The sequence below is a fragment of the Phocoena phocoena genome, chromosome 9 (genome assembly GCF_963924675.1).
Source record: "Phocoena phocoena chromosome 9, mPhoPho1.1, whole genome shotgun sequence".
Classification (NCBI taxonomy): domain Eukaryota; kingdom Metazoa; phylum Chordata; class Mammalia; order Artiodactyla; family Phocoenidae; genus Phocoena; species Phocoena phocoena.
This window is the reverse complement of record NC_089227.1, coordinates 60,486,448-60,507,488: the sequence shown is the minus strand read 5'-3', so window position 1 is coordinate 60,507,488 and position 21,041 is coordinate 60,486,448. Positions and strand designations below refer to the sequence as shown.

General features: G+C 56.0%; 1 protein-coding gene across 2 annotated transcripts in view; it reads right to left on the bottom strand.

Annotated features, from left to right (window-relative positions):
- Positions 1-228: 228 nt before the first annotated feature.
- The window catches only part of MINDY4 (MINDY lysine 48 deubiquitinase 4), a 113,891-nt gene continuing 93,078 nt past the window's right edge, over positions 229-21,041 (bottom strand). The window contains exons 15-18 of one of the 2 annotated variants that reach the window (XM_065884474.1): positions 18,203-18,364; positions 11,595-11,775; positions 10,949-11,021; positions 229-659 (exon numbers count right to left, since the gene is read on the bottom strand). In XM_065884474.1, the coding sequence (XP_065740546.1) occupies positions 611-659; positions 10,949-11,021; positions 11,595-11,775; positions 18,203-18,364 (465 nt within the window). In that variant the 3' untranslated portion in view covers positions 229-610. Of the gene's footprint in view, positions 660-10,944; positions 11,022-11,594; positions 11,776-18,202; positions 18,365-21,041 lie in introns of those variants that run through there. The other variant, XM_065884476.1, reaches the window with a different exon arrangement.

The following is a 21,041-nucleotide window of genomic DNA, read 5'->3' as shown; positions in this document are numbered from 1 at the left end:
TGGGGCTGATCCACAGAAGCCAGGCCAAACCAGAAGCCCAGCCAGGGACACCAGTGGGCCAGAGGGCATGGTTGGCCTGCAGAGACCCTCGTTAGGTGACGATTTAGCCCACAGGCCTCCGGGGCTCTGGGGCCCCTCCACCCATCACCATCCCCGCCCCAGCCATGAGCCGGCCAGACCTCATGCTTCCTTTGCGGCAACAGAACAAATGAGGTTCGGCCCTCAGCATGGGTTTGACTCCTGTTTTATAGAAAGCCAACCATCAGGAATAACGAGTGCCCAGGGTCCCGGGCCGACCATATCAGAGGCTTGGCGAGGGGCCGGCCCCGCAGGGAGCGAGGGAGGGATGCAGAGAAAAGGCAGCAGAGGCCCCACCAGCCTCCTTCCAGGCCTTGGCAGTCACCGCTCAGCTGCGAGGGGCTGCACAGCAGCACTCTGGGTCCACAGCACAGTCCTGGGCAGGCCCTTCATGGAAGAGGCAGGGAGGTTCTGGACGCTTCTGCAGCAGTGCTGGCCCAGGTGCTGGCCCAGACTTGTCCCTGAGGCCCAGGGCTCAGCCGTCACTCCCAGTGATGTGTGCTGGAGCCATGGGGCTCACCCACATGGAGGGTCACAGGATGGGGTCTGAGCCGTTCCAGTTCACCGATGCCCCCTTCCACCTAAGAGCAGAGGAACAGAGAATGAGTTAGAGCTGCAGAGGCCCACACAGGAGCCAGCTCTTGTCCTCACTCACCGGAATTCCTCTCTCCGGGCCTTCGAGGATTTCAGGTTCCAACATGCCCACCTCACCCCTCCACACTCACAGACAGGCCTACACACCAGGCCCCTACCAAACAAATGCACCTAAACCCCTCAAATGAGGTGCGTGATCTACACGCATCTGAATCCAGCCACTTTCCAGGGGTGCCTGATGGTGGCACTTTAAAGGCACATGGGGAGACCTAGATATGGAGACATCCTGGAGGGTTCAAGGCACGGAAGGAGGTCCAGTTGCTGGAGCCCAGAAAGGTAGGCATAGGGCATAGGGAGCCAGCGGGAATGGCACCACACAGGACCCAGGAGGCCTTGCAAGGATTCTGGGCTTTGCTCTAAGAACCGCTAGTGAAGGGCTGTGAGCGGTTCAGTAAGGCACTGATTTGCCTTTTTTAAAAATTTATGAAGCCTTAAGAAGCACTGAGTATAATTAAACAGGAGTCCAGGGTTAGACACAATTTAATAATAGTCCAATTCCAAAATTAAAGTTATTACAGGTGAGACCAGCACTTGATTTTAATACATGGAACTAGTTTTCTAAAAACAACTCAGAGGAATCATTGATAGCAGATGGAATATTTCTGAAAAATCTGGCATTAGGCGTATTACACATAGACGTACATCCTAAGATTATACAAACTAGGAAACAGCTGTTGCACACCTCAACAGCAGTACTGGAGCGCGGACTTTGAGACTGGGGTTTAGGAACGCTTCCCAGGGGGTGGGGTTTGGGGAGGGAGCAGACATTTTCAAAACCTGAAGTTTTTCTTCAGGACTGAAGTCAAAATTGTAACTGCCACAGAGGAGGAAAACAGGGATGCTTTCACTTTACTTGTACATCTGCGCTGGAAAGTCCAGTACAGGCAGACCTCATTTTATTGGGCTTCACTTTATCGCTCTTCACGGATACTGTGGTTTTGTTTTTTTTTGTTGTTTTTTTTACAAATTGAAGGTTTATGGCAACCCTGTGTCGAGCAAGTCTATGGGTGCCATTTTTCCAACAGCATTTGTTCTCTCTGTGTGTGTGTGTCACATGTGAGTAATTCTCGAAGCAGTTCAAACTTTTCCATTATTATTAAATTTGTTATGGTGATCTGTGATCAGTGATCTTTGATGTTATTATCGCAGACAGACTACAACTCACTGAAGGTTCAGATGACAGCATTTTTAGCAATAAAGTATTTTCTAATTAAGACGTGTACATTGCTTTTTAGACATAATGCTACTGCATGCTTGACAGACTACAGGATAGTGTAAACATAACTCTCACATGCATTGGGAAACCAAAAATTTGTATGACTCGCTTTACTGCACTGGTCTGGAACGAACCCACAGTATCTCTGAGGTCTGCCTATATCCCTGAGATTGGACCTGCTGCAAGAAGGGAGTGAACAGGTTCTCCCAAAGTAAGGCTGTTGCATTTCCCAATCTAATGCTTAGAAGCATCACGAAGTTTCAGTCGTGGTTCGCCATAAAGCCAACGCTCTCCATCTTCGTGAATAACCTAGACCCCCGCTGAATTTCTCTCTATTCCTTCCTCGGGCTTCTGCTCTTTGTCTTTCTTCTCGCTTGTGCCTTGCTTCAATGGCCGCATCAACGTCTCTGATGTTTAGGTCGAGAGAGACAGCCTTGCACAGGCAGTGAGTGGGATTCATACTCTGTTCTGTTCTTCCAACCTACTTTCCTCCTGATTACCAGCAACTTCTTGGTCTCTGTAAAGACTGTATGACCCCCTGTTGAGTATTTTGCGTATTTTACACCATTCCATTTCCCTTCAAGTGAGCAAAAAGATCTGTCATTTGGAGAAGAAAAAAATCATCGTGGTAATTCTGTGCAGGAGTAGCATGGGAGACGATATTTGCATATAGCTCGTTTGGGAACAATTGATATGTGCATTCTCTTCCTAGCTCCACCCACGGCGCTGTAAGGACAAGCCTTCCATAACCACTGGGGAATGTGAGAATGTTAACAGTGGTCATAGTCTAGACACAAGGCACAGCCCTGCCCTACGTTGTGCACGCCAATCAACATCCCAAGAAATTTTCATCCGGTCCATGTATGAATGCTGGATTGCATCTTCTCGTTAAAAACACTCAGCAAAAAAGGCTGAGATGGGTGGATGACGGAAAAGTTGCTCAGCCACGAGTGTTATACTGTTTCAAGAAACTAGTGCCTCTAAAACCAGCTCTCTGTTCTCTCCAGCGTCATTTGGCGGTGCCTCATGAGGCTGCAAGGTCTCACCCAAAATGCAGCTGCGCGGCTTTTTGGCAACGGATCCTTGGCTTCCTGCACGAAAGTCTGAGAGCTACCATTTGACCACCTGAACCATTTGGTCCCTGGGATCCTTCTGGTCACAGATACTCAGAGGCAGGTCTGGATGTGCAAAACGTCTGCATATATTTCTAGAAGAGGGCTTCTCTCAAGAGTAATTGTTGATAGAACTACCTTAGTAAGATCCATTCCAAGCCTAACCCGTGATAAGAAATGTGTGATAACCTCTCGTGCTCATCCACGGACCCTGCCTCTGCTTTATCGTCAGTCGTATCATGTGCATCGACACGGTCAGCGTCACTTGGTTCCACTGGATGTGGAAGAATTCAGTGATTCTTTGGAACCTGGGTGCTTTAGACTGCTTCCTGTGTGTGTCAGCACCGAGGCAGTTCTAGAGGAATCTATTAGACGCTTTGGGGTTGAGCCACTTTGATGGACTCCATCAGCGTCATAGCATTCCTCACTGCTCGAAGGAGAGACACTGGGATGGCAGGTATCTGGAGACAACTTGGCAACCCCGAGAGAAGTCAGGCTGCTCGTTGGTGAGTGCCCACTGCCTGCACCACTGCTCGTTGGTGAGTGCCCACTGCCTGCACCGCTGCTCCTTGGTGAGTGCCCACTGCCTGCACCGCTGCTCCTTGGTGAGTGCCCACTGCCTGCACCGCTGCTCCTTGGTGAGTGCCCACTGCCTGCACCGCTGCTCGTTGGTGAGTGCCCACTGCCTGCACCGCTGCTCCTTGGTGAGTGCCCACTGCCTGCACTTTTGGTGCTGGAGCCTGATGATGTCTCAGGGCAGCCAATATAGGTTCAGCTGGTGGGGAAGACACATGCAGCTCTGACTTGCACAACTGAGCAGGTTCGGGAGGTAAGGCGAGCTGGGAAGGCACTGAGATAACCACAGGTTCCAAGGGAGTAGGTGGACCTACAGCATCTACTGGGTTAACAGCACGTTAGCAAGCTGTAGCAACATAAGACAAAGCCTGAGTGATTCTACCGTGCAACCTGAGGTTTTCGGTTTTCTTGCTCTGTTCATCATTGTTGCAGTTTTGAAACCCATCATCGAAAAGCTTTTACAGTAAGTCCCCTACATACGAACCTTCAAGTTGCGAACTTTCAAAGATGCAAACGTGCGTTCCATCCACGTCAGGCGTGAGTGCAGTTGCAGCTTGCCCTCCGTCTCCTGTCGCTGACGATCCTTCAGCTCTACCATCTCCCACCTCCTCTCCCTCCTCCAGTCAGTGACTCGTCTTGCCTGTTCACTCGACGCCAGCCCGTGTGCCAGCTGTTGTACTGCGCTACTGTACTTTTCAAGGTACTGGACTATAAGATTTAAAATGTTTTCTTTATTTTTGTCTTTGTTTTTTATGTATTATTTGTATGAAAAGTATTATAAACCTATCACAGTACAGTACTATATAGTCGACTGTGTTAGTTGCGTACCTAGGCTAACTTCATTGGACTTAACGAATGCGCTCTTGGAATGGAACTCGTTCGTATGTAGGGGACTTACTGTCCTGTCCTGTAAGATTTGTAGAGGAGTATCAGCCTCTGTAAGTTTCCTATCAAAATCTTAGACACTAGGGACACATCCTGAATCCAGACATCCAGGGGTGGCAGATGGAAGGAAGAGAGGGGAGTAACGTTCCCACCCACAGCCTGGCTCCAGACAGGCACCAGGGACGCAGGTTTGCAAAGACCAAACTACTGCCCAGACCAGTTTGGATTCTTGCCCCCGGTCATGGAGAGAAGAAGGGGGAAGAGTCAGAAATAGACCAGACTTCCTGTATCCCTATAAGATCCACCCTCAGCCTGGCCCCCAAGGCCCTTCCCTTATCGTCCTCCTCTGCCCACACTGACAGGCAGACAGAAGTTCCTCCTGTGAGCTCCCAATGGGACAAAATTGGGTTTGGCTTCAGTGCAGGGGTGAGTTACAGTCATCTGCTGCTAGACGCCCAGGTCACAGCAACAGTCACCGAGCCCTAAGGTCAGGCTGGGAGGTTTATGCTACCTGTGAGGCTTTTCACAGAGGTAACTAACCTACCCAATCCTGGACTACAGGTGTTGAGGCAGGGAGAGTATCAGAAACACAGAAAGAAGCAGTTCACAACTACAAGAGGAAATCAAAGCACAGACGTTTTGAAAGGGCTGAAATGCTGGGATACTGTGCTTATTTAGGGGATGAATTGTTCCCCCGTAGGAACGGTTCTGAAAGTCTATGGGTCAGTTACAAGGATGAAAAAGAAGAACTCTGCATATGCAATTAGGGGCTGACAGAGAAAGGGGAGGGATGGAATGGACCGGTTTCTGAGTGCAGAGGCACCGTCAAGGCTCATTCAGCTATGCTGATGTAGAGGAGGCTGAGGGTGTGAGAGTTTAGAGCAGCGTTCCTCAACCTGGGCACAGCGGACATTTCGATCGGGATAATTCTGTTGCGGGGGGAGGGTTGTCTTGTGCACTGTAGGACATCTGGCACCCTCCCGCAAACTAGTGGCAACCAAAAATGTCCCCAGACTTTGCCAGATATCCCCCGGGGTGCAAAAATGCCCCCAGTTGAGGACCACTGGCTTCGGGGTTGAGCTCAGCGAAGATGCCGTGGTCCCCAGAGCTGAGGTCAGCTCAGCGTCATGGGCAGGCCCATCTCTTGCCCACGACTGAATCCCTTGCTTCCCCAGCAGCCATCACTGCATCAGAGCAGCAGTTACCTGACTTCACAGATTTTCAACATGATGTCTTGCTGTATCAGCAAGGAGAAGAGGGCAGGCCTGGTTTTAAAGCCACCAGAGCCGACCAGCAGAAATACACCCAAGCACTTCTCTGACTCACTTTGGATTTCCAGACAAGTACCCTGCGTGCAAGTGTCCTGTCCTGAGCGCCAGCTGCTGGCAGTCAGAGCAACTACAGAATGAGCCCCAAGGCCGTCTCTCACCTGCGAACCTGGCCGGTTGCTGCGCCCTCCACCTGGAAGGACCATCCTCCCTCTCCACCCCTCCTCCTTCAGGGTCAGATCCAGGAGCCCTCCTTCCGGAAGTATCCTCCCTCAGCACTGCTGTCAGGCTCTCCCCGGCCATGCTGTCATGGGGTGTCCCTCTCCTGCTAGACGGTGAGCCCCTAAAGGGCAGAGCTGGTCTCACTTGCCTCCGTCCCCTCAATGACCTCTAGCTCCGTGCTGGCCTCCCAGGGATGCTGCTGAGGGAACACACCCCCTGTACACGCCCTGCCCCTCGTCAAGCCCAGGCACCAGAGGGAAAACCTGAGTCTTCATCACACTTCACTCTCTCTCCCCTTTGACCCCGGTGGTCACCGAGCCCTGTCCATGGCCCACCTCTGCTCTCTCGTCCCTTCCCCTCTGCCTCCTCCCATTCTTCCTCCTCCCCCCACTTGCCTGTGAGCCCCCTGAGGTCTCCAAAGGAGAGGGAATGCTTCTACATCTCCTCTCGACCTCATAGCAGCTCAGGGAAGGCTTCGTTTTACCCAATCGACAGATGGGGAAACTGAGGTCCAGACAGAGCCAGCCCTTCCAGAGGTCGTGCCATGTGACGGCAGCAGAGCCAGGACGCAGCTGGGGTCTCCAGACTCCTGCTGGGTGCTCGGTTCCGCCCAGTGGCGTTGCACGAGCCACGATCAAGGCGCACCAGGGGCGGCTGTGCGCGTGGGCTGCAGGCAGGGGACTCACAAGAGGGGGCTGGGCGGTGGGAGCACCCAGGAGCCCTCCCTCAATGGGTGAGAGGCACTGTGAAGAGGGCATCTAGGAAGAAGGGTGTCAGCAGAGGCGTGAAGCCTGCAGCAGACTCCTCAGGCGGGCGGGCACACAGGTGTGGGAGGTAGGTGCTCAGCTCCAGCCCCTCAAAGGCACCGTTCCCAGCTGAAGTTACATTTTCAATTTTTTGTCTGAGCCTCCAAACAGAAACATCTGTCGCCCAGGCCCAGGCCCCGGTTATGAGTTCTTTCCTCTCTTCTCTGGCCTGTTGACAACCCTTTCATTTTCTCCCATTCTAGCGAGGCTGGAAGCTTGAGAGAGGTCACTGTGTGTGTCTTCTTTGGAAATGACCATAAATGAGTCTTCTTTTTTTTTTTTTGCTGAGATGGTCAGAAAACAGAGGAGGGAGGAGGCTGGGGGACAGACACGAGCGAAGGTAACAGGAGCTTCTCTGAGATCGAGGTGTGCGTCACACCAGAGAGTGGAGACAGCACAGGGCCCGGGGATGGTTCAAATTAGGATGCTCTTCTCCGAAGGCAAAACTGGCAGTCCGGTCTTGTGCACTGTCACCGTGGCAACAAAGCCAGGCGGCGGGAAGTCACACTGCCTGCTCAGTGACCTTCCGCTGGGCTGGGACAGCACCGGCCTAAGCCCCAGGCCCTGAACTGCTCTTGACTCGAGGTGTGGCCTGGCGTCAGCCCTCCACCCCGGCAACCCCATCTGTAGAAGGAAGGGCCGTATCGGGCGGTGTCCAAGGGCCTTTCTGTGGATCCCAAGCAGGTGGCCAGGTGGCCAGGGATGTGGCGTGCTCCACGTGGGTTAGCGTGAAGGTCAGAGGTTCTTATGGGGCAACAGAGGTGGTTTTGAGGGCAGGCGGCGCATCTCTCCCCGGATTAGAACAGAGTTGATTCTGAACTTGACTTCTATTTGACTGTGAACTCTGAGAGCAAGAAGCGCGTCCCATCCGGCTGCTTCTTCCATGGAGTCCAGTCCGGGGGTTCCATGAGGTTGAGGTGATGAGAGGGAAGCCCCGCCAGCCCGCAGGTGAGCCTATCCTGCCATGAGCGCTCGGCTGCTTCTCAGCCTGGACTAACTGGCCTTGGAAACGACCTGAGCTCGGGCCATACGCCCTTCCTGTCAAGGCAGCAGGACTTATCCCCCAAGAGGCAGGGCCCCAGCTTTAGCGGGTCTCTCTGACCTCGAAGGCTACTTTCCCAACTTTCTCCCTTTGAGCTGTTTGAGAATCTGGGATGAAAACAATACGCAAAGCCTTTGTAATCCAAGTCCTCGGAACAGGATTCCAGGAGGCTGGGCCTGCTGTTTCCCATTACAGTGGGGTATGTTATCTGATGGGTACAGAGGGGGAAAAACCCTGCGTTCCCACTATTCACTCACCACTCAGCTTTCCGGGAATGAGGCTGGGAAAAGTCTCACCGTGTTAACTGCCCAGATGGACCGAGCCATCAAGGTGGAGCAAGTGATGGGGGGAGTAGAACTGGTTTCAGCAAAGTCCATGCAGGGGATGCAGCACTCAGACCTGGGGGGGGGGGGGCAGGGGGCAGCCAGCGGAGCCAGGAAGGAAGTACGCCGGGTCTGGTATGTTACAGTAGACCAGATGCTGGAGGGTGAGCATCTCACCTGACATCTGACTTTCACAAGGCAGCCAGGGAGGGTGAGGGAGAGGTAGGCACCGCCCTCACCAGCCACCAGAACATCAGTTCTCACAGTGCCGTCCCAGGACAGCAGCACCAGGAGTACCAGGGAACTCTTGAGAAATGCAGATTCTCAGGCCTCAGCCCAGACCCACTGAGCCAGAAGCCCCAGGGGTGGGACCCAGCAATCTGTGTTTTACCACACCCTCCAGTGGGGATGCCTGCTGAACCCTGATGATCGTGCTCTAGCAAACCTTCCCAGTGGGTGTGGCCGTAGACAAATACAGACGTGCTGGACCACTGACCCCCTCAGCCATCAGGGAACTGGGCAGAGTCTGGGTCAACCAGAGTCCCCAAGCCAGTTGTCCCTAACTCTGTGTGTTGCCCCAGTACGATGATTTACTATCTGTGCCGAGGAGTAGGAAACACTGCTGGAGGAGATGCCAAGGCTCAGCCTTGCCCGAGCTCCTCCCACGACAGTGAGCAGGGACAGACAAGGGCAGGGTAGGGACTCAGCCTGGACCGCCTGCCCCAGGCCGAGGGCTCGCTCCCTGATGCGTGCAGCCTCTCCAGATCATTTCACATGCCGTCATTTTGCCGGTTCATTTCATGGCACACGGCCCCGGGGACAGGGGTAGGTTCTGGGAGAAGGGACAGCTGACAGAAGAAGAAGAGGTGCTCCAGGCCCACGTTCACGCTCAGATGTCTCTGGACTGAGCCCCCTGACAGATCAGAGCCCCAAGTCATTCTCAAGCACTTGCCAATTAGGGCTGAGCCCAAGAAGTCCAATCCCCAGGCCCCTGGGAGGTGCCTGGTGAGTCGAGTCCTGCAGCAGAAGCCTTCTTGGGGAAAGAGAAGTTACTCCAGACGGGGGCAGGTGGAGAGGTCCGTGGTGGCAGGCCACCCCAGGGAGGGGCACAGAGACAGATGTAGGCCTTCAGCGAGGGGTCCCAGGGGTCCGGAGGCGGGGTGGAGCCTGTGTCCAGGGTGCGGTCCAGAGCCCTGCTGGGCAGGTCCTCCTGCAGGAAGGATGCCCTGTGGCCTCCCACCCCGTCCTGCGGAAGGTGCCAAGGCTGGTGTCACCTCCTTCCCCCGTGCAGCCCTTCTCTCATCACTCTGAATGAGTGGCCCTCTGTACATGAAAGGAAAGCGACCTGCATGTGCCTTTAATCCTCCCGATGAAAGAAACGCCGGCACGTGACCCCACAGGAATGCTCCGTCCCTGGCCCAGTGGGCGGGCAGGTGGACGGCTGAGCAGGTGGACGCATGGGTGGGGCGTAATGAGGATGTCACGACGTCTCCTCCACGTCCCCTCCCTGGGGACACAGTCCCTGGGGACTGTGTATGTGGAGTCTTCTCTTTCTCTTTGGCTCCTTTCAAGGGCTCACTTGCCCGTGGGTGGGTAGCGGCCCTAGACTCCAGGGGAGCCCGTTGGATCGCAGGCGGTCAGAGCCGCAGGGCCCCAGCCATGGCCTACGTCCTCCACCCCAAACCCCACCATTTCACAAACAGGAAAACAGAGGTTCCGCCCGAGGTCACAGCGAGTCAGGAGCGGCTGAGACAATGTTAACGAGAGCGGTTCTCCTGCTTGGTAATGTCCTGGGCGCTCTTCACAACAGCCGTGTGAGCCAGGCACAGCCACTGCCCCCATTTTACAGAGGACAAAGTGAGGTACAGACAGGAGAGGTCCGATGGCTCCCAGCCAGAAAGCAGCAAGGCCAGGATTCAAACGCCGGAATGCACGCTCACCACACTGGCAAGTTCTAATGCTGCCCCACTGGAATCCAGGTCTCCTCCCCGCCCCCAGGCCTGCCCCTCCCACTGCGCCCTGAGGCCTCCAAGTCACCACCCAAAGGCTACAACCGCCAGTCCGCGGGGTGGGGTGGGGGGGCGGTTGCTGCCCCAGCCCTGGGGCCTGGTCAGAGAACTCCTATTCACCCGCCTCCACTGGCCTGAGCCTCAGCTTCCCTTAAAGACTGAGGGCTGGGTGAGACGAGCCAAGGACCCCCGCCGGCAATCTCACTGCCTCTGGGGCACCTCCACTCAGTGTTCAGAGGGCCGCACCCACAGAAGGACCGGGGCTGCTCCTCCCGCGTGAGGGCCGCTGCTCCAGGAAGCCACCTCCCAGCACACCCTGGCCGGGCCGCGTCCTCCCGCCTTCCGATCCTGCCCGAGCTCCACTGCCACCACCAGGTAACCTCACTCGCTCTTCCTCCTGGGGACCTAACAGCACTCAGCAAACCTGGCAGCTGCTGCCCGGAACGAGGGGGGGTCTCAAGAGGCACCAGCTCACCTCCACCCCCTGCCACGGGGCATCTTAGGGAGCTACCTGAAGACACGGCATCTCGCAAATCGCACATGTCTCCCTGGGCCATGGTGACCACAAAATGCCACATACAGACAAGCCCCAAGCACTGTGTCTTTGTAGTCTGCAGGGGTCCTGCCGGCCCCTCACCACACCCCTCCTAGTTGGGACAATCCAGGAACCCATCCCCCTTCCTGCAGGCCACTCCCAACCACTGCTCCTCCCAGCCACTCAGGCAAGGCCCCAAAGCCACAGATGGGCCTGACTCACTTGGTTCTGATGCACAGCTCCAGGGGAGGGACGAGGTCGTTGTCTCTGTCCTCAGGGACGGTCTGGGTGGTGTCTGGGGAGCGGGGAGAGAGAGGTACATGCTCACCAGCCCGGGGCCCACGTTCACCCCGAGGTCAGCACCGACAACCCTACTCCTGGGACCTGACTCTTCCGGTACCTGCCCCTCGTCTCGTCTTACTTGGACCCTCCCTGGTTCCTGCCCATCGGTTCTGACCTGGACACCACAGGTGTCCCTGCTCACTGGCCTCCCACCTCCAGTCTCCACCCCACCCTCCTGCCCCCTTTCAGCTACCAGAATAATTCTTTCTAAAAACATGTCTTAGCCCACCACTCCCCTGCTCCGAAACCTTCCATGGCTCCCCACTGCCTGGAGAATAAAACCCAAACTTGCTGCCGTGACACTGTCTACTACGTAGTCTCAACCTCACCTTGTACCCTTAAGGACATCAGTTTCTCAAGGCCCAGCTCTGGCCCCCTCCTGCAGGAGGACCTGCGCACACTCGCCCTCTGATCCCCCAGTCTGCACTGTTCTCTGACTGCCCTGACTGGGCGTGCTAGGGCCGGCATCCCCGACCGGTCTGGAGGCCCCCCGGGGACGGACAGGGCAGGCGGGGAGGCGGCGCACCGATGGTCAGCCGGACCTGCCCCTGCTGGGTGGCCAGGCCGTCGTAGTGGTACAGGTCAAAGAGCCTCTCGGCCTTCCAATCTTGCAGCAGCTCCAGCTGCAGGCTGAAGAGGACGCTGAAGTGGCTCTCACTGCACACCACCCAGATGGGGAACCGCGGGGTCTTCAGGAAGCAGCCGACCTGGACGAGGGACAGGGAGCGGACAGAGGTACCTAGTACCATGCGCCATCCCCAGGGATCTTCTGTCCAACCCCAGGCCCAGGCTGACCTCAGCGAGGCCCCGTTGGGGATCCCAGACCCTGTGTGAGGCTGGGGCCCCGTCTGTGGCTCGCTGACACAGAGCTGTCCCTGCCCGCTCAGCCCGCTGCTCGCAGGGCCTTTGCCCCACAGACAGTCACACGGAGATACCCTGGCCTGAAAGCCGGGCGTCACCCCCCCGTTCACCTCCCACATCCAGCTGGTATGGGGTGCTTGCCCACCCTGTTCTCCAGGCCCAGCCTCTCCTCCCCAGGCAATGACCTCCTAGCCGGCTCTTCCATCCCCTCCCCTCCCCTCCCCAGCCACAGCCACACAGAACCTCTCACCGGTCCTCAAACTACTCCAGCACGGCAAGCCTCATGCCTGTGCGCTCACTGTTCCCCCATACACCTCTCCTCTCCTAGGGGTCCTGCATCGCCCAGATCACCCAATGAGAGGGCACGCATCATGTCCCGCTTCTAGGCCTAGGTACTAGGCGCTAGGTGCCCGCGCTCCTCCGCTGCCGTGCATCACTCTGCCTCACCGCAAGCACGTGCGCCCGCCTCTGGCACGGACTACACCCTTAGCCCAGAGCAGGGGGTGTAGGTCAACATAAGCAAATGTTTGACGACTGAAAGTCCTCGCGAACGAAGCGGAACTGGAGCTAGGACTTTAGCTTGAAGACAGGTGGGCCTGGAGCCACAGGGGGAAGGGAGGGAGGGCCTCTGGGTGAGCAGTCTGTGGGTGATGCCCAAACAAATGTCCAGAGACATTCAGGAAAAGCGCAGGGCATCAGGAAAGAGCACGGGAAGCGGGGGATAAAGAGCTGGAACTTCCTTCTGAGGAGGGAGTCCTTTGGAAAGTTCCCAGCAGAGGACTTGCATGGTAGAGAGGTGTTGGAAGAAGGCAGACGCACGGAATCAGCATCAGGGCCTTCCCGTGGTTCTGCCTGCAGAGGAGAGAGGCGTGGCGGGGCCCTCCGAAGGCCTGCTCAGACACCTGGCTGGTCTGCCCCTCGGTGGCCAGACCTCGACGCACTCTCTCGCTGTCACCTGTGACTCCCCACCCCAGGCCCTAGTTTATTCATTTCTGTACGTGCAGTGGGCCAGGCTGATTCGGCCTAATCCCCACCAGCCCCGAGGAGATGTTTGCATGCTCAGGTATTTACAGCCACAGCCTGTGGATTAAGGAAAGAATGGGAATTATTTTTCCAGTGGGGAGATGGGCATACTTTCTCCGGGGCCCGTCACAGACGAATGGCCGGCCAGCCTTCCTCGGGCCTCTCAGAGCCCACCTGGAGCTGGGGTGTCCCGGACAAAGGGGCTGTGCTCCGGGGAAATGCTTGCTCGTGAACCTCCTACAGAGGGTAGCAGGGTGAACTTCACGAAGCGTTCACTGTCTCATTGTCCAAGCCCCCCACCTGCCCCCTCCACTTGGGCCCTTGGGCCCTCACCCCAGCCACCTGTGAACATTCAAGTGTGACTCGCTCATTGGTGGAAACGGGGGCGGGGGGGTGGTGGAATTAGTTGTCTTAAACGATGTGGCTGGACGTGCCTAAACCCCACTGCAAACTTGGCCTCCATTCCAGGTTAAAATTCCAGGCTTTTCTGGTGAGGGCATCACCTCGAACAGGGAGCCCTGAAGACTGGGAAGCCAGTGCCCATTCACTGCAGGAAAAAAGAGCCATGCAGCCCACCAGGAACAGGCGTCTGCAGAAACAGCCACCCTGAATTTTCCAGCAGAGGGACAAAAGGGCAGCTTGCCATTTAAGCAACAGTCGAAAGATTAAGGGCAAAAAAAGCTGCCCGGGGAGCTTATAAATGAGTTTTCTCATTCAGGAGCCCCTCCCCACTGGGTGACATTTTCCAAAGATGAAATTCACTTCCTTTGGACTCTCGGGTAGCTGACCAAAGGCCTGGGGTGAGGAAGGAGGCTGGGTGGGCACATTGCCTCCAGCACAGCCTCTCTCCTGGCGGGTGAACATGCAGCACCATCAGGGATTAAGGTGACCCTTGAACAACGTGGGTTTGAACCGTGTGGGTTCACTTACACACGGATGGTTTTCAACAGTGACGACTACAGTGCTACGTGGTCCGTGGTTGGTTGAATCACCGGATGCAGAAGAACGGCGGATACGGAGGACCGACTGTGAATTATACGCAGATTAACGCCCGTGCTGCTCAAGGGTCAACTCGTACTTTTACCTGGATGCTTAACGTCTTTTGCGGGAGTGAGGCGTGTGAATGCCCCCAACCCAACCATGGACTGCCAGCTTCGAAGCCCTAATTTAAAAGGACCGACATTTGATTGCTGGCAGAGCGGCAGTCTGTCATCTCCAAGGATGACATCCACTCAACATGAGTTATCCTTTGGTCCCAGGGACCGTGTGAGACAATGGGTCGGTGGTGAAGTACCCTGGAACGGCCTGTCCTCATGGGGTCAGCCGCTGAATGAGGAGGAGATAGCAAACAAAGAATCACACAGACACATTTGCACCACATTTCACTGAGTCTAAGATGCCATCAGAGCCACCGTTCTTTTTTGTATCACTAAGAAAGGACGCAGGCTGGCAATTAAGGCCCGACACATCATCGACTGCGTGAAAAACTCAGAAATGTTCAAATGCGGAGCACGTTTGCATCTCAAAAGCAATGAAAGGGGATGCAGCGTAAAACCGGGAGGAGGCCTGCGAAGGAAAGAACTAACATTCTATGATGGAGGATGACAAGGTGGGCAGGGGACCACGAGTGCAGACCTCTACTGAGATAGAGTGATGAGGTCAGGAAAGGCGTCCCTGAGGAAGTGACAGTGAAGTCAAAACGTGAAGGGAGGGAAAAGCCGGGACAGGATGCAGGGCCTTAAAGGTCATGGGAAGGTCTGGATCGTAGTCTCTGTATTAGTTTGCTAGAGCTGAGTAACAGAGTTCCACAGATGGGGCAGCTCAAACAAAAGAAATTTATTTCCTCACAATTCTGGGGGCTGGACGTCCCAGATCAAGATGTCGGCAGGGTTGGTTCCTTCTGAGGCCCCTCTCCTTGGCTTGTAGATGTGGTCTTCCCTCTGTGTGTGCCTGTGTCCTAACCTCTTCTTCTAAGGATACCAGTCCGCTGGATTTGGGCCCAACCATATGACCTTCTTTTACCTTAATTACCTCTTGAATGGCCTTATCTCCAAATACAGTCACACTCCAAGGTACTGGGGGCTAGGACTTTAGTAAATGAATGTTGGGTCGGGGGAGTGGGGGGAAACGGCACAATTCAGCCCATAACAATCTCAGAGGACTGGGAATGCATAGAAGGTTGTTAAGTAAAGGAATGATGTGACTGATCTACTCTTTTAAAGATCACACTGGCTTCAGTGAAGGAACAGGATTGGAAGGAGGTGGGGACAGGAGCCAGAGCCAGCTGGGCCATCACAAGTGTCCCGAACAGCGATGCTGGTGGCTCGGATAAGGGTGAAAGTGGACAGATTTGAGAAACAGCTTCGGGAAGGAGCCCCACGACCTCTTGATGGATTGAATGCGCTCCTGGTTTGAGTAACTGGGTAGATGGTGCTGTTTGCAGAGCTGGACAAATGGGAGGAGGAGGGTGGTGCTTACAGAGCTCTCCCTGCCAAGCTCAGCCTTTGCCCAGGTCCCTTCCTGAAGGCAGCAATGAATGGGGAAGCCCTGAAGTTAAACTCCCTGTGCCTTGCTGTCCTCCCCTGGCCTCTCCGTCCCCCATCACCACTGCCACCACAAGCCAGGAGGGGCTGGTCTCCCCACCGCAGCCTGCAGTGCAGCCCATCCTCACTTTGCGCTCTGGGGTGGAGGGAGTGAGGGGGAAGTCGGATGGGCAAGGCGAGGCCAACCCAGTGGGTCACCGATGGCAGACTGGGTCCCGTAGGACACAGCCATGCTGGGGCGGGGGGCTGCTTACCTACGGCAGGGGTGCATTTCTTGGCCCAGAGTTGCCTCTGCTTCCCCCCCGGGGCACAGCCGGAATGTGGGTCACCTGACAAGCTGGCTGATAGGCAGGACCTATCACCCTTCCACACACATACTCGTGAGGGCCCCAGAACCCTGGCTCCCAGCCAGAGGCCGCACTGAGAAGCCTGGAGATGGGCTGTGAGTGAAGGCGGGCCTGGTTCTGCCGTCTACATGAAAGAAAGGCTTCAGCCTTATCAGAACAGCCCCGCGGTGGATGCCATGCCCAGGCGGCCCCAAAGACCAGATCTTCCCCAGTGACCACGTCTGTACTGCCAGGTGGAAGACCAGGCCAGGCTGAGAGGGGGCCCCGGCTCTGGGTCCAGGTCTGGGCCTGGAGGCTAAACCTCCTTGGATTCCCTCTCTGTCTGACGTGGCTAATCACGAAAGCCCCAAGGAACTCAGCGACCAAAGGGATAGCGGGTGGAGTTACGGGAAAGGAAAGTGCTTTGTCTAACTGCCCGGCCTCTGCCTTCTCCTTCAGAGGCCCAGCCTTCAGTGAGCTCTGGAGAGTAGGAGAGGAGGCCCTGGGGTCCTTCTTTAGCGAGGTTGCAGTCCCAAGGCAGAGGAGCAAACCATCCCTCGCTGCAGGGAGATACAACACCAGTCTTCGACGAAGCAAACAATAGCAGAGCGGGGCAGGGTGGGGGGGGGGTCTATGTGGATTCAAGGATCATTGTAGGACCTGAATTTGTGCAATCTGCATTTTGTTCCAAGGACAGGATGACGCCCAACTGCTGTTCCCGTCAATTACCCTCAACAGACCGAAGGAAAATAGTTGACATTTTGACCAATGCCCCCCACACGAGAGTGAAACCAGGGCTCATGGTAAACCTGGGGATTCCGCAAGCCCGGGCAAGGTCCCCTCTCAGCCCGTGGAATTTCGGGCTGAAGGCCTTCACAGCCCACCCAGGATCTGATGCTCAGGGTTCCTGGTGCTCCTCACGGGCCACGCGGCTACACTCCTGGGCTCCCTCCTGACACCAGCACATCTGGGAAGGAGTCACTGTCACTCTTTTCTCCCCAAGTCTTTGGAACCCACAAGGCTGCTTCCTGTCCGTGGGGGTGGGTTGTCACCCAGAGGCGGAATCTGGGCACAGGGTCACCTGAACAACGGCATTCAATGCGACAGCCCACCCGAACATGTGATCACGCAGGAAGGGCATGATGAAACTGAACCGCCCTGCATATCCATCCACCTAGCATACTCTGAGTATCCCTTTGGGTCAGTCTCTGCATCCCTGGCTCTGGGGATGTAAGACGAATGGGGCCTCATCCTGACCCTCCAAGAATCTTTGCTGGGCCGGTCACCAGAGAAAGACCTCCTGCTACCCCTCAGGACAACCTTTTCATGTAATCGACCACAGAACAATGTCTTCCCTGGAGACATGAAAACCGAGGCTCAGAGAAGGTTCAGCAGCAGGCTGGGACAAGAACACAGGGCCCAGTGGTCCCCTGCCCATGTTGCCCAGAGATACTGTCACCCTACCCCGTGCCCAGCTTCACCTGGGGGTCCGGCCCTTTCTAAGACCCTGGCTGCAGTGAGAGAAAAGGTAGAGGGACCAATACACTTGCAAACAGACTGAGTAAGGCCTATTATGGGTTGAATTGTGTCCCCCCAAAAGCTCTAGCCCCCAGTACCTCAGAATGTGGTCTTATTTGGAAATAGGGTTGTTGCAGATGTAATTAGTTAAGGCGAGGTTAGCGGGGTAGGGTGGGTCCGCAATCCATGTGACTGACGTCCTTATGAGAAAAGGAGACACAGAGGGAGAAGATGGCCACGTGACACCAGAGGCAGAGACTGGAGTGATGCAGCCACAAGCCAAGGATCACCAAGGACTGCTGGAAAACATCAAAAGCTAGAAGGGACAAGGAAGGCTTATTCTCCCTGTGGGTTTCAGGAGGAGTGTTGCCCTGCCGACACCTTGATTTTGGACTTCTGTTAGGAGAACTTCTGCTCCAGAACTATGAAACGACACGTTTCTGTGGGTTTAAGCCACCCAGTTTGTGGTGCTTTGTTGAGACAGCCCTAGGAAACTAACACGAGGCCCAAGACCTCAGGCCCTTGTCCCTGGAAAAGACCCCCTGGCGCACACACACACACAAACACACACACACACACACACAAGCGCGCGCGTGCGACACCTGTGCCCACTCTAATGCACGAGCACACTGTAAATCCCTAGAAGTCCCTTTCATGGCATCACAGCTGGCTCTGGGAGTGAACTTCATGCCTGTACTGGATGGCGGTGAAGCTGTGTGTGTGTGTGTAGTTTTCCCATATGCTCTGTGATTGAGACTGGACCCAGCTCCGGGAACTGGAGCCAACTCTCCTTCTCCTCCCTCCCTCCTGTTGGTCCCAGGGAGCCAGGCTCTTGGGTCTCTGGAGGCCCGAGGGCTCAGTACCTGGCACACGCTGTAGTGTTCGAAGAGGGACAGGAAGCCGATGTCGCTGCGCGCGGCGATGCCTTTGAGGAGCGTGACGTTCCCGTTCCCGGAATCGAGCTCAACCACGTCGTTGAAGACATTGGACACGGCTTTCCCGGTCAGGAGCAGATTGACAAGTTCCTGTTGATGAGAGAAAGGGGAAAGGCTTGTCAAGGGGAGATGGGGAACAAGAGAAAAAGGGCGGAAAAGGAAGGAAGAAAGCAAGGAGGGCGAGAGACTGAAATCAGAGGGGCTGTGGCTTCAGCGTTCCCACAGCCCTCGGGGGAGCCGCCAACTCTGCTCAGCCACGTGACTCTGGGAACGCATCAGTCCTTATTCCACAAGCATTCACTGGGCGCCAACTGCGCCCAGGACCCTGTGTATGGGTTGGCGGGGGGTGGGGTGCGGGTCCCGCTGTAGGGAAAGAGTGGCTCCTGACCTCGGGCGTCCGGGTCTAGAGGGGGGACCGGTGCGGGCCTGCACGCCTGAAGCACAATGTAGGATGTGACTGGGGCTGTAACAATGTGTGCACAGAGCGCTCGTGGCCCACACGGACACAGGACCCCATGACAGTCGGAGCCGCTTTGTGGAGAAGCGGCATTTGGGTGGGTCTTGAAGTCTTGGATATTTTTTTAATAAGCTTTTTGATTCTGAAATAATTTTAGAGTCGTAAGAAGCTGCAAACATAGTACAGAGAGCTCCTGTGCACCGCTCACTCAGCTTCCCCCAACGATGACATTTTACATAACCAGAGCGCGTTATCAACACCAGGAAGCTGACAATGGGGTGACACCGATAACTCAGCTCCAGGCCGTATTGGGATTTCACCAGTGAGGGCGGGGTCTTCAAGGCAGGGGAAGGAAAGGAGAGGATAGCAGGGGCAGGGAGGAGAAGGCCGGCGGGCCCCAGCCTGGGTTCCCACTCTGTCTCTGCCTCTGTTGGCTGCATGGCTGCACGACTCAGGCCTCACACCCGACAGGCCAGTAGGCCTGCCAACCCCAGAACCAGGAGACGGTGACTTGTGGAGCTCTGACTCTCTGGCCATCTCCTTTAGCCAGTGCCTCCGGCACTGGGTTGGCTGCAAGGGCCCTTCCTCAAGCAGAGCATCCAGGGCTCCAACCTCCTGTCAGGCTCGCAGCTGGGAGAGGATTTGCCCAGGCCACACAGCTGCTCAGTGACAGCGCCGGACTCCCACCCTCCCTTTCCGGCTCCCTTTCTGGTGTCCCTTCCCTCTCCCCTCACTTGTTACCCTCAGGGTACCACCTGGCCAGCCAAAGATTCAAAACGGAGGGCAACCTCGAAGTGCGCGCTGCCCCGCTAAGGAAGGATACACGCGAGCCCAGCCTTAGCGCTGGGGCAGGAGCTTCTAACTCCTTCTGCCAGGGCTGGCGCGTGCGTGAGGCCAGCCCGCAGGAATCTCCTCCATGGTACGTGGGAATGGCCATAACAGCCCTTGCCCACCATAAACTCTGGAGGGCAGAGTTCACAGAGTTCACAGTTCACCGGAACTGTGAGAGTGATGGGCAGGTTAATAAATCCCTCCGTCAACCCCAGGATCCCTGCCCCAGAGACAGTAAAAGAGGCCCCTCTGATGGCCGCAGAGGGGCCCTCATTGGAGGGAGATACCGAGGGGGCCTCATTGTGTTCTCGCAGAGGAAACGAGAAAGAATTTGGAGGAAATGTCTGCTCTGAGATACTGCACCTCAGGGCCAGCAGCTGCCTGAGAAAGGCATGGCCTTCTTCAGACACATTCAGCGGGTTTTCAAGGGGGAGAAAAGGTCCTGCTGCCCATCTGGGGTGTGTCTCAAAACCTTCCTCTGAGCAGGAAGCCTCCTCAAAATTGGGGGAGAAATAGTGACAGGACGCTCCCTGCCCCCAGACTCAAAATCACCCAGTGGCAAAGCTTAGCGGTCATCTGGTTCCTCACTACTCAAAAGTGTAGTCCGTGGACCAGCCGCATCACCCTTCCTGGAAGCCTGTTAGAAATTCAAAACCTCAGGCCCTAGCCCGGGCCCACGGAATCTCAGCCTGCTCTTCAGCAAGACTCTGAGGGACTCGTGTGCACAATCGAAGTTTAAGAAGCACTGATCTAGTCCAAATGCTTCACTCTACAAATGAGGAGACCGAGGTTCGGGGAGGGGAAGAAAGTCGCTCCAGCTCATGCCGCAAGTGGAACTGCCAACACAGCTCAGAATCCAGCCCCAGACTGTGTTCTGCATCCTCTGTATGCCGCTTAAGTGCACACCCCTGGGTCACACCGCTCTCTGACAGCGCGTCGGGAAGCTCCCACAGGGAGCACAGGCACCCAGAGCAGGAGCTGCACCACCACTGGTCGTCACTCAGCCTGAAACTTTTCTCTGGGGGGTAAGCAGCAGGAAACCTCACATCTCCGTGGGTGCCTTGGACAAACCACAGGCCCCAAGCTGGCCCTTGCATGGTGCCCAGGTATGTTTTCAGGACTGGCACAAGTGAGCCAGGACCCCTAGGACAACTGGGTCCTCAGCTGGGCCCAGCAACCAGAGAAGCTCCGCTCAGCCTGTCTGTGCTACACACGCCGCCCCCAGATGCACTGAGGGTCAGATTTAACTGTGGCCCGCTGGCCGCTCAGGAGGCCTTGCCATGCAGAGAAGGGCTCAGACAGTAGTCATGTGTAGCATTTGGCTCCAGTCCCGACACTCGCTGATAGGATCTGAAACAGATCCCTTTCCTTGTGCCACCGGGTGACTGGGAGGATCGATGGCAAGCAGTTGTGCTAAGGGACGCCCTGCACTCCACGAAGCCACTTGAGGGCCCCTTTGTGAAGATGCAGAGGGGTGGG